Source organism: Rhinolophus sinicus, linkage group LG01 (assembly GCF_036562045.2).
Source record: "Rhinolophus sinicus isolate RSC01 linkage group LG01, ASM3656204v1, whole genome shotgun sequence".
In the NCBI taxonomy this organism is placed as follows: domain Eukaryota; kingdom Metazoa; phylum Chordata; class Mammalia; order Chiroptera; family Rhinolophidae; genus Rhinolophus; species Rhinolophus sinicus.
Genome location: NC_133751.1, coordinates 183,554,645 through 183,567,910, shown reverse-complemented (window position 1 = coordinate 183,567,910; position 13,266 = coordinate 183,554,645). Strand labels below are relative to the sequence as shown.

Sequence of the window (13,266 nt, the reverse complement as noted above, 5' to 3'; positions counted from 1 at the left end):
GTGTGTTTGAAGTATTCCTCTTCACATATAATATCTTTCACTGTAGCTAGAAAATATCATGCTGCTAAAGCTAATTTACCCTTTTCAGAAGGTAAGGCATGTGCAATTTGTTTAACCATATTATATAGACTTAGTTGATGGATAGTTTGATAACTAGGTTTATAACTTCGTTCCTTTAAAATGAGTAATTTTACTTGAACATATTTTTGAGCGAAGACATTTCAAACCTGAGTTTATTGAAGCCTTTTAGAACTTGTCCTGATTTTAATACCCCACCTTGTACTTCAATTGAAGTGCTTTTCCAAAACAAACTTTACTTTGTCCCGCCAATTCTCTGGTGATTTCAGGAGACATCTTTTATATTCTTAGAGTGTTCCTTTCACTGTTAAAAACTGGATATTTTTGTGTTGATTAATCAAGTTCCTAACAATAGATGTTTTTATATTGGAAATGAAGTCAGTGTAGACCCAAAGGTTTCCATACTATGAAAAGCAGTTAGAAATGGGAGAAGAATGAGAGGGAAGGATTAGAGAATAATGCAACAGCATTTTAAAAGATAATCTATGAGATGAGCTGAGTGGGTACTTAGTGTTGTGTTAAGATCCATGTATGAATTTCTGTGTCCTAGTTCTTCCACAGCTGCCCCTCCGGCTGGAAGAGTCTAAGAGAACAACTTGGTGGACTCCTCCTGCACAGCCTTTTATCGCAAATCTGAACTGATAGGATATATTTTCTATTTTAATGACTTTAATATAACTTCAGGTAAAAACATCTGTGTATTCAGACAGTCACAATGAGTTTTGAATTGGTAGTGTTCAGAATCCCTAAGAACTTAATACTTTGGTGAGCTAATTTTTGAGAGTACTATAAATAAGCTGAAGATGTGATACAAGTTCTAGGACAGCTTGACATTTCAGACCTGTCCTACACGTGAATATTTCACTTTTTCCTTCCGGTCCAGTCCTTGGAAACTTCTCTTTCAACGGGGCCTCTGTAATAGAATATTGTTAGAAATAACTTACATGCATAGCTTTTGTGGTCTGGGACAGCTAAAAGCTCTGCTGATTCTTGATGGCTTTTGCTTACTCAGGAAAGAATGGAGACCTCCTCCCAACCACCGAAGAGGCTGAGGAACTTGAACGGGCTTTGCAGGCTGTAACTTCTCTCGAGTGCCTGAGTACCATTGGGGTACTTACCCAGTCAGACGGTGTGCCAGTCCAGGAATTGTCAGACAGAGGAATAGGGGTGTTCTCCACAAGTACTGGAGCTTCAGGAATTCAGTCCTTGAGCCGAGAAGTAAACACGGACCTCGGGGAGCTGTTGAATGGGCGCATAGTACACGACAATTTTTCTAGTCTAGAGCTGGATGAGAACCTGCTCCGTTCTGCTACCTTGTCTAACCCACCTACACCCCTGGCAGGGCAGATCCAAGGGCAGTTCTCTGCCCCAGCCAACGTTGGCCTTACTTCTGCCACTCTGATCAGCCAGAGTGCACTTGGGGAGAGAGCCTTCCCAGGACAGTTTCATGGACTTCATGATGGCAGCCATGCCTCCCAGAGGCCACATCCTGCCCAGCTGCTGAGCAAGGCAGATGACCTAATCACCTCACGACAGCAATACAGCAGTGATCATTCACACTCCTCGCCCCATGGAAGCCATTATGATAGTGAGCACGTGCCGTCTCCCTACAGTGACCATATCACCTCTCCCCACACATCTTACTCTGGTGATAATATGGCAGCTACCTTTTCAGCAGAGATGCCCATCATGACGCAGCACTTGCTCCCAACCCAACTTGAGGTGCCACTTGGAGGAGTCGTAAACCCCAGGACTCACTGGGGCAATCTCCCTGTCAACCTCGGAGATCCCTCTCCATTTAGCAACCTTCTCGACGCAGATGGACATCTTCTTTCCACGTCCCTATCCACGCCACCCACCACTTCGAACTCAGAGACCACACAGCCTGCCTTCGCCACCGTGACCCCCAGCAGCTCCAGTGTGCTCCCGGGGTTACCGCAGACCAGCTTCAGTGGCATGGGGCCTTCTGCTGAACTAATGGCCTCCACCTCTCCCAAGCAGCAGCTCCCTCAGTTCAGCGCAGCCTTCGGCCACCAGCTGAGTTCTCACAGTGGCATTCCTAAGGACCTGCAGCCCAGCCACAGCTCTATAGCGCCTCCTACAGGCTTCACAGTAACAGGTGCCACAGCTACAAGTACCAATAATGCATCCTCTCCCTTTACCTCCCCTAACTGAGTGCGTCTGTGTGTTTGCAGGCAGGTGGGGAACCTGGTGTTTTCTATCTTTGTTTCCTCTTTATCACTCCTTTCCCCTTTTCCTAAAGAAGATTTTAAAAATAACAGATGGGGACTAGAGGGGAACTCCCTTTTCCAGTTAAACAAGTTACCCTGCAGTGGACCTTGCTTCAGTGTTCACATGTGCTCCTTTGCACTGGTGCTCATTCCCTCCTGGCAGGGTCACTCTACCCCAGTGGTTTCCTTAGTGGCTCAGCACAGTGACTGGACAGAAGCGACTTTTAGCAGCGAGTCCTAGAAGTGGAAGATACCTCAGATTACCAGTGCCCTGTTTCCTAGGATTCAGATCAATGCTTTTCATTCGATTACCAGGTATTTACATAGGTGGTTCTTGGTAGAATGATGCTCTTCATTGCGTCTCTGTGTGTAAGACGTAGCACATGGTGTGCAGCGGCAGATCAAGACAAGGCTCTGACTTAGCACCAACTGCTCACTACCACATGAGGCCAGGAGTCCATTCCTAATTGTGATCATGTTTAATTAAAAAGAAAAACACGAGTCTTTTGACTGCCTGTGTGTATGTGTGCGCCCTCGTGTGTGTTTTTTGTGTAGGGCAGGAAGCAGCTGTCCCATTGTTATTGTTTTTTTTCCCTAATGAGTATAAGGCTCTTCTCCTTTCCCACGTCTCACAACCCTAATAAGGTTGGTCATTCTTTCCCACTGAGTTAACTAAGTTTCTTTACTAAAGAGGGTGGTGGTCTGGTGGCATAAATAGCCCAACCCTTTTCTGCTAAGTTATCCCGGAACACAAAAAGCTGGATTCATATTAGTGCCGTGGGGATGTCCTGAAAAGCTCGCCTGGAGTGACTGCAGGGTGGCTGAAATTCTGAGGTCTGGTTGTTATATTGCCTTTTTAGATACGCATTTGTTCCTAAATCCCTCTGTCATGGAATACATTCGCAAGATGTAATTAAAGAAAATACTTCGATGTGAAACCCAGGATAGGTCAGATAGATTTGGAAAGATGGGATCTGTGAACTTCTTGATCCATCTTTTACTTTTAAATTTTTCATGTTTACAGTAGTGATTCTTTGGTGAGATTTGTAAAATGTTGAACACGCTTGTGGAATCAATGTACCAGTTGTGAAGTGATATGTAATATCTGAAGGATACACATTTTAAAGTTTCTTTCAAAGCAGAATATGGAAATGAGACATAAATTTTACCTACCCTTTGGTACTTTTAAAATAACTTAAGTACTTAGGTTTAATTTGGGGGAAATTGTTTTAAAGTACCAGGATTTTAGGCTTAAAAATCATGGTGGGTAGTTTAGTAAGTTGGTGACTATGAAATGAACATGTGAGTTTTCTTTTTACCTGCCTTCTCCCTTGCCCTCCCATCTCCTCCCAGAAGAAGGGTGGAACTAGATTTTAAAGGCATCTGTGCTCTGCTTTTGCCGAGATGGTTCACTGTCCCTTGAGATAACCATTGGCTATTTATACCTGAGTCTAGTCTAACTTACATATATATATTTTAAAAGATGATTAGAGAGAGCATATCTATTAATGATGTGATATAATGATTCATTTGTCAGGGAATATTTGATCTTAATTCCTTTTCAATAGGTAAAGATTTGGATGTATTTTCCTACTTCCTATAAGTATTCTCTTTATGCCATGCTAATTCTAACCAATCCCTTCTTTTGAAAGCTTTTCTTTCTCTGCTTTTTAAAGGAATGATGGTGATCAGCAGGCATTATGCAGATACCACGTGCCTGAGATTATGGAGGGGAAATGTCACATGACTGTATGAAATCATTATATGCCCTATTTTGTATTTATTGAAGTTTCTTTTTGTGGGCCAAAAATAAGTTTGTAATATATTTAGTTTTTTTTAATCATGATAATTGGAAGATTTATTTTTAATAGCTTTGTCTTTTTTGCAGATTGAGAAATTTCTAAATTATAAATTATGTCACAAAGCAAAATTATATTTGGTATCACCATAAATTTCTATTGTGAACGGTGAGAACAGATAATTTGACTATTTCTCACCTGTGAACCTGTTAGTAAGCTTTTTTATTTTAATGTACTATAAGGAAATGACTATGAGTAGTTATCTCTGCTCAAAAGTGTCATTTAGTTTGCTAAACTCTTTTCACACCCCATTGTAATCATTACTAGATAGCTGTCCATTCCCAGCTATTTGGTTTGTCCTCCATTGTGTACTAATGAAACATTGTAGGGAGCAGCGCATTGACTTTCTTCTTATCAGCCCTTCTTTGACAGCAAAGGGAAAGTCATGGGTAGTCGATCTGAATTTTCATGGCTATTTGTCCCCTCATGGTAGCTGCTTAAAATTCTTCAGTTATCAAAACTGAGTTTGCAGTAAGTTGCACATTTTATTGTTTGCAATTTTCTGTTTTATGTGCATTTAAAAGCCCTTTTCTGCTTTCTAGTAAGGAAGCAAGAAATGATCAGGAATGTTGCCAGTTACAGCTTCACACCAAAAACTTTGAGTAAATTCATTTTTGTTTAGATGCCCACGATGATCGCTTGAAGAAAGGGCACCCGGTAGAAAGTCCCAGTGTGGACTTGAGGAATTAGTAAGAAAGGAAATTTTCCTCTCATTTCATCTACTTCAAAACAAACATCTGAGCTTACAATTTGCTTTGCTCTTGCTGTTTCTTGTTTGAGTCCCTATTTGGAAGAGAGAAGAACATCTTGTGAACCCAGAGATATCTGTTGTTTTTCTTTTAGCTAACGGAGCAATTCTGGTCTATTAGTAGTAGGTTTGCTATTAATGTGTAAAGAAAGGAATGAAGTGTCTTTTACTCCAGAAATAGGAAAATTAGTCTCTTTTAATGCTATAATAAGGCAATACTGGAATCAAAAACAAATTTTATATAAGGTCCTAATTAGGTGGAAACTAGCTTTTATTCTAGTGTTCAACTCATGAGAAGTAGTAGCAAAGAAGGTTCACTCTGTTTCTGCAGTTTTGGGGGACCATTTATAAAGGCCAGTTGGACTGTGTTAATGTGATTTGATTTACAGAGTTGCTGCAGTTAGTGGATACGTTTTGTGTTCTGAGAATCTGAATTCCATTCTTATGTATGATGTTCATTGGCTGTGATCTGTAGCATCTGAGAAAAGACGTGTTTTCTCTCCTTCACTCTCTCTACATAATTGTTAATATTATTTTAATTAAAGAACTTATGACATTGTTTTTTCCTCTGTTAAAAATGGCTTAGCAATTTGCACATCTGGGTAGATTATGTAGCTAGTAAACAATTCACAATAGTTAATAGCAATTACACTTAACCCACCAAGTGACAGACTATGCAATGAAAACATTTTCTAATTATCGTCGCGTAGCTTATACGGCGAAGGATTATTTTCTCTAGTAACCTACCATGTGAGATATGACTGCTTTATAAATGACTTCCTGAGCAATTTCATGTTGGCAGGCAGCATGTTGTGTCTAGTGTCCCTCCATGAAAAGATTATAATTTAATGAGAAGCAAATAGTAGGTATGAAAATAAAGTTGGAAAAATATTTGTTTTTCTTTTCCTTTCCTTAAAATTGTAGTTATATGTTGAGTGGCTCAAGGCTAAAGAAAGCTAACTAACCCTTTATCTTTGCCAAATAATTATTTATAAGCATATTTCTTAAATAAGCCCAATCTCTCCACTCCAAGTTAGGAATCACCATTTTCTGTGACTAACACTAAAACTTTTCCTCATCAGAGCTTGTTCTCAATCCATGATCACAATCCAGAGCAGCAAAGACAGTTCTTTGATTTGGAAAGAAACGGTGTCTGGAAGACACACAGGTGCCCTCTCGGTACAATTTTCTTATGTGTAAGAATTTCTATGTCTGTGGACCTGTACCATTCAGTTCTTATCAATTGGCACTAGAATTCAAGCCTGCAGGGAACTCCTGTACTGTCAGTTGATTGACACTTGCTCCCTCCATCCTGTGCCCTGGTACCATGGCGGTGGGGGTTGGTGATGATGGGTCAGAGGCTTCATCAGCAGTGTCGTGTGAGGCAATTACCTTTTCTCCAAGTTAGTTCAATAGGTTGTCGTGGATTGGTATTATTGTAAAAAGATGAAGATATTAAAAACACTAAATGAATTAATAGGTTTGAAATTCATTTCAAATGTTTTTAGATATTTCCATTTTCTTCATCCTCTTTTTAGCCTTTTAAAATTCTTTTAAATTCTGTTTTTAATCTAGTATACATAGAATAATCTAATATAATGGTCTTCTAAATGGTCAACAGAATTCTACAGTTTATTGAGGCAATTTGAAGGATTCCTAGAAAAAGAAAATGTAGTCCTACTGAATAGTTTTCATTTGTATCTCTTTCATCACTAACACCTACATTGCTCAAAGGATTTTTTTTTTCCTGACAAGAAATATATTTCTTGGGGGTAGAGGTGGGGGATGGGAATATATATAAAAAATAGAACTTAGATTTCCCCCCACCTCAATACTTTGAAAATAATTGAATCGTCACTGGCATGCTACAGAAAGGTAAAACATTTAATGACTTCTTAATATCTTGGACTTTATAAGCATTCCAATATTCTGGAAGGAACCAAAATCCATGGTTAGTAGATTAAAGTAATATTGTAAATGCTATTTTTCAAGAGATTTGTTATAAAATACCAGTGAAGATCATATTCGTTTTCCCCTGACCAGTGAGTTAGGAAAGAAAACATAAAACATAAATTAATAATTATGTCTCTCCTAAGAACCAGTGTCATCAATGTGGAAATTGTGGGTCAAATTTAGAGAGCCTTATTTCTAACTAGCAAGAATTTTCTTTTCACTCCAGCTGTTTCTTTTTTTTGTTAGCTTTCCTCTCTCTGCACTGTGATACAGAGCTAATAAAAGGAAATGGGGCATTTCAGAGAGAGAGCAAATTTGGTAGGACTTTCCTTCCCCTAGGTTCCCAGATCTTGGGAATGTTAGGCTACTTTCAATGGCAGAGTTTTTGGTGATCCAAAGTTTAGTGTGAAAAACAGTCTCATAAGAGAAAACCTGTCAAACTTAGGAAGCTAGGCAGGCAGCACAGCTTCCTTTCCTTTTCCCTTCTGCCGGCTTGCTCAGCCCATGTCCAGTCCTGAAGTATGAACACGTACACACGTCTGTACTGATCCTGGCCTAAGAGTAGTAGAATCCTCTTCTTTCGCTTTTTGTTTATTTGTTTGTTTGTTGTTTGTTTTTAAGCTGGGGACCACTGAAGTAAGCTCTATATGCACCCAAAGTTCCCCTTGGAAAAATTTTCAACTTGCAACGCAGCAGGCTCCCATGCAGCTAAATGCCACACCATTGCTTTTACTTGGGGAATAGACTGATTTGCCCTGAAATGACTCCACCCTGCGTGGTTAAGGTACAGTGGGTTCCAGCAGATCAGTGCAGAAGTGATGGGAAGTCTTAGTCGTGACGTTGTCTTCATCTGCTTGGAAGGGTTGAATCAGTTCCTCTCAACAGTGATCGTTCTTTTCACTGTATAGTGTTGAGTATGTCTCAGGGATTCCTTGTGGAAATGAGGGCAGTTTTTAAAATAAGAAAATAGTTTTCAAGAAACTAAAGGTGACTCATCATTGAAGAGAGCGCAAGAAAGAGAAAACATTTGGATTCGTAGCCCACAGTGTCTTGCATAGGACTTTCTTCCTTTCTCCTTCAGCCTCTCATCTCAGCTTCAGCATACAGAATCCTTTCCCATCACGCACAGCTTTAAAACTTTTATTTAAAAATCTCCTTCCCCAATGAGCTTTCAGAATACTTATTGTAGATTTTAAGAGAAAAGGTATATTAATTTATGCTATTAACATCACCTCATAAATTATAAGTTTTATACTAAAGCTGTATTGAGTGTAATGAATTATGTTGCCTATGTGTTTAATAGCTAAAAAATTATATATGAGCTTTTTTTTTTTTTTTTTTTTTTAAACAACAAACTAGTGAAGCACCTTTTTACACTGGATCTCTGCCGTGTCAAGGTGTATAGCTATCCTTTGCTACCTTGCAGATATATAAAATAAAAGGATATTCTGGGGCCTCAAAATGTAGAACACCATTAGACCATTTATTACTACTCATAGAACTGTTGAGAATCATGTTTCTTTAGTAAATGATCTGTGGTTTACACTTAAGATGGCTAGAAGCTTAGTTACAGGGTAAATAGAAATACATAGATCAAGTAAAATTCCCAACTACTGTAGCTGGAATTTGTAAACTAATTTAAGACCTCTTTTATTTCCTATGGATTTATTCTTTAATTTACAGTTGATTCTGTAAGTTGGGAAGTAAAATAGAGAAAAAATAATAAATCTAGATGTTCTCAGTGTCTTATTCAGGAACCTTTTTATCCCTCCTCACTAAGGAATTCCCACTGTGACTTAAACATAGAATTAAATTACTTGTGTGTATGTATATGTCTGTGTTTTTACACACATGCAAAAATATACATTGGGGGCACAAGTGTGAGAGAGATGAATGTGTGCTTCAGTAAAAATAGAGAAAGGTAACAATGTATTGTAGAAATATGATTTATTTAGTTGAGGGTATTTTGTTTAGTTGAGGGAGTTACTTTCTCATTGTCTCTTGTATAAATACACCAATTTCTTCATCATGTTATCTTATGTTAAAAGGCTAGCTCTGATATCATGTGCATTTTAACATTTTGATTATATGCTATGTTTTTAAAATGACATGAGAAACAGTAGGTTTTAAGACCAGCCTCTTGCTTTTGAGCATAAAAATAAGAGAGAGAGAGAGAAAGACCAAGACATGAGCTGTGTTTATCTATTGGGGTGATGGGACCAGAGATCATCAGTTGAACTTTTTTTTTACATTAATAGATTTTGTTATATTCTGAGTTAGAAAATACTATTGACCATCTTTTCTTGGTGAAGTTACCAATATTATAGACCTTTTATAAAGAATGCCACTTTTTGAAGCAACTGCTTTGTTTAAAGTGATGGTGGGATCATTTCACCATGCACATTTCAAAGCTGGGATGATTGCTGGTATTTCCAAAAATTAAAAAAACAATTACTCAATTGTGCTATTACTTATGAAGTTAGCATGTCCCCCTACCCCGTATTTTGGCTCTAGGAAGAATTATGCTACCTTTGACTTGATTCATATGTAATTAAAAAAATACATTCCTATATTTTGAGATTTGTCATTTTGCTATACACTCATTACTGGAGTATCTGGTGGTCTAAAATAGTCAAAACTAGAGTTGTTATTAAATGCTCCAATCACATTTATTTTTAATATTAAAAAATCATGTACTTTGAAATATGTCAAAACAACTTTGGATAATACACCTGAATTTGTAGTTATCTTTGAAGCCTCATTCATCTTATATATAGTCAAGACCTTGGAAAGCTTTATATGTTGTTCTTTTTACAGTTGTATTTTTGTAGCATCTCCCAGTTCCATTCACTCTTGCTTTATAGATTTTTTAAAAATCTGCATATTTCTTGTACATATGCATGCAAATGAAAGAAGGGAGTTTGTATTGGTGCCATTTCTCCCTTCAGTTACTAATTAATGGGATTTGCTAGAATAAATTCCCCCTGATTGAAGGGTGAAAATAGACCCTTTGTGTATATCTGTACAGAGATGTGTATATGGGATGTGGTGGCACTTTGCTGAATGTGAACTTGCCTTGTCAATGGAAAGATTGAGAAGTATTATGTTTATTTATACATTTGTATAATCTATATATACACGTATGTATATGTGTGTGTATAGATAAAGCTATATACATATATTTCCCTAAAAAAATGTGTGTGTATAATAGATAAACAGCCTTTGTTAAGCAAGATTATACATCTATGGAAAATTCTGGGTTACTCTGTAAGCAGGAGGAAGTGACAGTCGAGTACATCACCAGAGCGTACTAAAATGGAAATCCTTTCTGTTCTAGTCTTGTTTATGGTTAGTATAAATTAATTTCTCTTAGAACTATTCTTACTTGCCAATTCCATTCATCTTCACTAACTTCTAAGTCAATCTTTCAACATTTAAAAAAATCACACTTCATTGTGTTTTTTTTCTCCTTTATGAGGTCCTTTCTAGCCAGAAGCATTTGTCTTAAGTGTATTTCATTAACTTCTCAATTGTTTCTTTTAAAGATCTTTATCTCTGAAATTTCCCAGAACATACAAGTTTTGGTAATATTTTCTATAGTATATTTGAGAATCAGGCATTCGTCTTTGTCTCAAAAACAAAAATCAACATTCAGTCAAAACTGATTTAAAAATTTTACCTAGACAATTTTGGGATTTTTTACTTAAATTAAAAAAGAACATTATTATGATTTTATTATTGATATTAGTGTTAGGTTTATTTCCTTATTTATTGTCATTTGTCATTTGAAAATTTAGTTTACTTTGTAATTTTATCATAAGTTTACCATTTTCATTTTAATGGAAAGTATACAAAGTTACATGTAAACGTCTTGAATTTTATAACTAACTCATTTTACTCATGATGAAACTGCTTTAATGAATTCTTGTGTAATGAATTCTGCTCTATTTCCTTTTGACTCTTCTCATATTTTGTGACATTCTGTTTAACTCTGCTGCAGCTCTTTAGCAAACTTGCATCTCTCTATATATTGTGCCTTTAAAGCTCTTATGCACACACAGACAAAAGTGTATATATACATGTCGGAGCATGTGTACATATACTTTCGTATATACTCACACAGTATGTCTCTAGTATATATTGTGGGAGTGGATATATAGATACTCAAAGGCAATGAAATGTTGCTCTCTAGATATATATGTATATAAATAATGTTGATATACTGTATATACACATGTACATGTATGAGTTTTAAATGGCAATCTTTTACATTTAGCAAAATGCTGCCCTACTGGAATATTGTCGCTGCAATGGCAGTTGTATGTAATGATTTAAAATACATTATCAAAAATTATTTAAAGAACATTTAAAAGTCTCATCTAAAGACATCCACACATTATTTATTTATCTTCCTTTTCCTTGTTATGTTATTTTTTTAACCGAAAGGGAGACTGTCATTTTTTAAATGCCATGTGTCTCATGGGAGAAGGCGAGAGCTGGAGACTCACTTGAGGAACCTTGTGCATTTTTCCTGTCTCTGAAATGGAGACGTCCCACAAACCAGCCTGTTTATTTCAGTTATAAAGCAATCCTAGTATTTCCATTAGTACATGTCATCCACCATCTCCTAGATCAACTTAATTCACCAATCTGCCTCTTCCTTTCATTAATAAATAATGATCGTCCAGATCATTTCGCCTGGGGGAAGTTAACTACTCTCTCGCTGCAGGGAAATATGTTATTCTGCCTTCTTCAAAATTCAACTCAGAGAGAAGGCAGCACTCTCATGAAGCTGTCTTAAGCATGTTTTGCTATTTATTAAAGGTCTTCCCAGACATTTTTTAAAAAAGAACTCCAAGTCTGCATGCACTTGACATAGATTTAATTCTTATTCCCCACAGCTTCAAGTATTTTTCATTAGTATATCAAATTGATAATTGATATTAGACACACCAAATGAGAGAATATTAAGAAAATACTGTTAAATATTTTATCTTGTGATGAGTTGGCAGCAGATTTCGTTTCACGACCTTACAGAGAGAGGATTGTAGATGGATAAGCCTAAATTATAAGATGTTACAACAAAACGGTGGGTTAAGAGTAGCCCCAAAGACTAAAATAGAGAGGTTGGGGTTTGAGTGATTTCAGAGTAGCTTAGCTGGAACTTGATATCAGAAGCAGCCTTTAACAAAAAGCCTCTTGGCGACTGAATGGTACTAACTAGAGTCCTGAAGTGGAAGTTAAAACCAAGTTGCAGTGGGAAATCAAAGGTGAGGTAGCTTATTTGAAACCAGTAAAGGACAGACAGGTTGCACAGTTTTAAAATCTCTTTTAACAAAGTAACTGCACGGTAGCAAGGACTAGCAGTTCTCAAAACCCTTCTTTTTCAGTGTTCTCATTCACCTTGGCACACAAGTATGTTTAACAGCGCATACATTAAAAATATTTACAAAAAGTTGCTTAAAGGGAATTTACAAACTGAGAAGCTTCTATGTATTTGTGTTAATAGTGGCTGGAAGCTTAGTTATATGCACAAAAGCAAGGAGCCACTCGTTTCTGCACAGACCATAGGAGCAAGGTGAGACTGGCAGGTTTTGGTAAGAGCCCCCCCGTTTTGAAGGAAAGGCATATCTATGGCATTGGGTGTGATATTGTGGGGGGAGACCACATTTTGGGAGGTACTGGGCTTTTGGTTTGTAATTTCCCTTTAAACAAGAAGAGATGGCTCACATTTTCCATATATATCTCAATGAATGTACTGTATTACTGTTTTAAAAATTTGATGAAATAATAATGATTGGTCTCCTTTTGTTATCTGGTCCTTGTTTAATTTGTTTAAGGGTTTTTGTATACAAAAGTTTACATTTTTATGTATATTTTTCTTGTGTAAAAACTGATGTAATATGTGTATAAAACACTGTATGTATTATCTGTATATAGTGTGACAAAATGATTTTTCTTTCTTTCTTTTGGATGTATTAATAAATCTTGCTGTGAAGTAGCCTTGTTTTGGGTATAATTTCCTTTACTTGGATATTGATGGAGGCTACTAATCCAAGGGAAGTATATTCCCCCTTCACTTTGTTATTTAAGCAGAGTAAATATTTTTTTTAATATCTTATATGTTATCAAGAATTCTAGAGAAATACATTCATGGTTCTTTATGACTAGACTGCCAATGACTAATATTTGTAACAGCATCAATTAAATGCTAGCCAAGGTGACTTTAATGTGGTATCCAACCTTGAAATCCAACCAGAAGTTGGATTTGAAATTGTTACTATATATGCTGTAATGGAGGTCTTACAAGCCAATTTCTATTTCATTTAATCAGACGCCCCTTCTCTCTTCATTTTCATAGCTTCACAAGTATAAGAGCAATTTCATGCTGTATAAC

At 36.8% G+C, this 13,266-nt stretch overlaps 1 protein-coding gene across 8 annotated transcripts in view; it reads left to right on the top strand.

The window, feature by feature from the left end:
• Positions 1 to 12,870, top strand: part of INO80D (INO80 complex subunit D) — a 60,858-nt gene extending 47,988 nt beyond the window's left edge. For all 8 annotated transcript variants that reach the window (XM_074340838.1, XM_019726893.2, XM_074340848.1 and 5 more), the window contains one exon: positions 1,091 to 12,870. In XM_074340838.1, the coding sequence (XP_074196939.1) occupies positions 1,091 to 2,253 (1,163 nt within the window). In that variant the 3' untranslated portion in view covers positions 2,254 to 12,870. The remainder of the gene's footprint in view (positions 1 to 1,090) is intronic.
• The last annotated feature ends 396 nt before the right edge of the window (positions 12,871 to 13,266 follow it).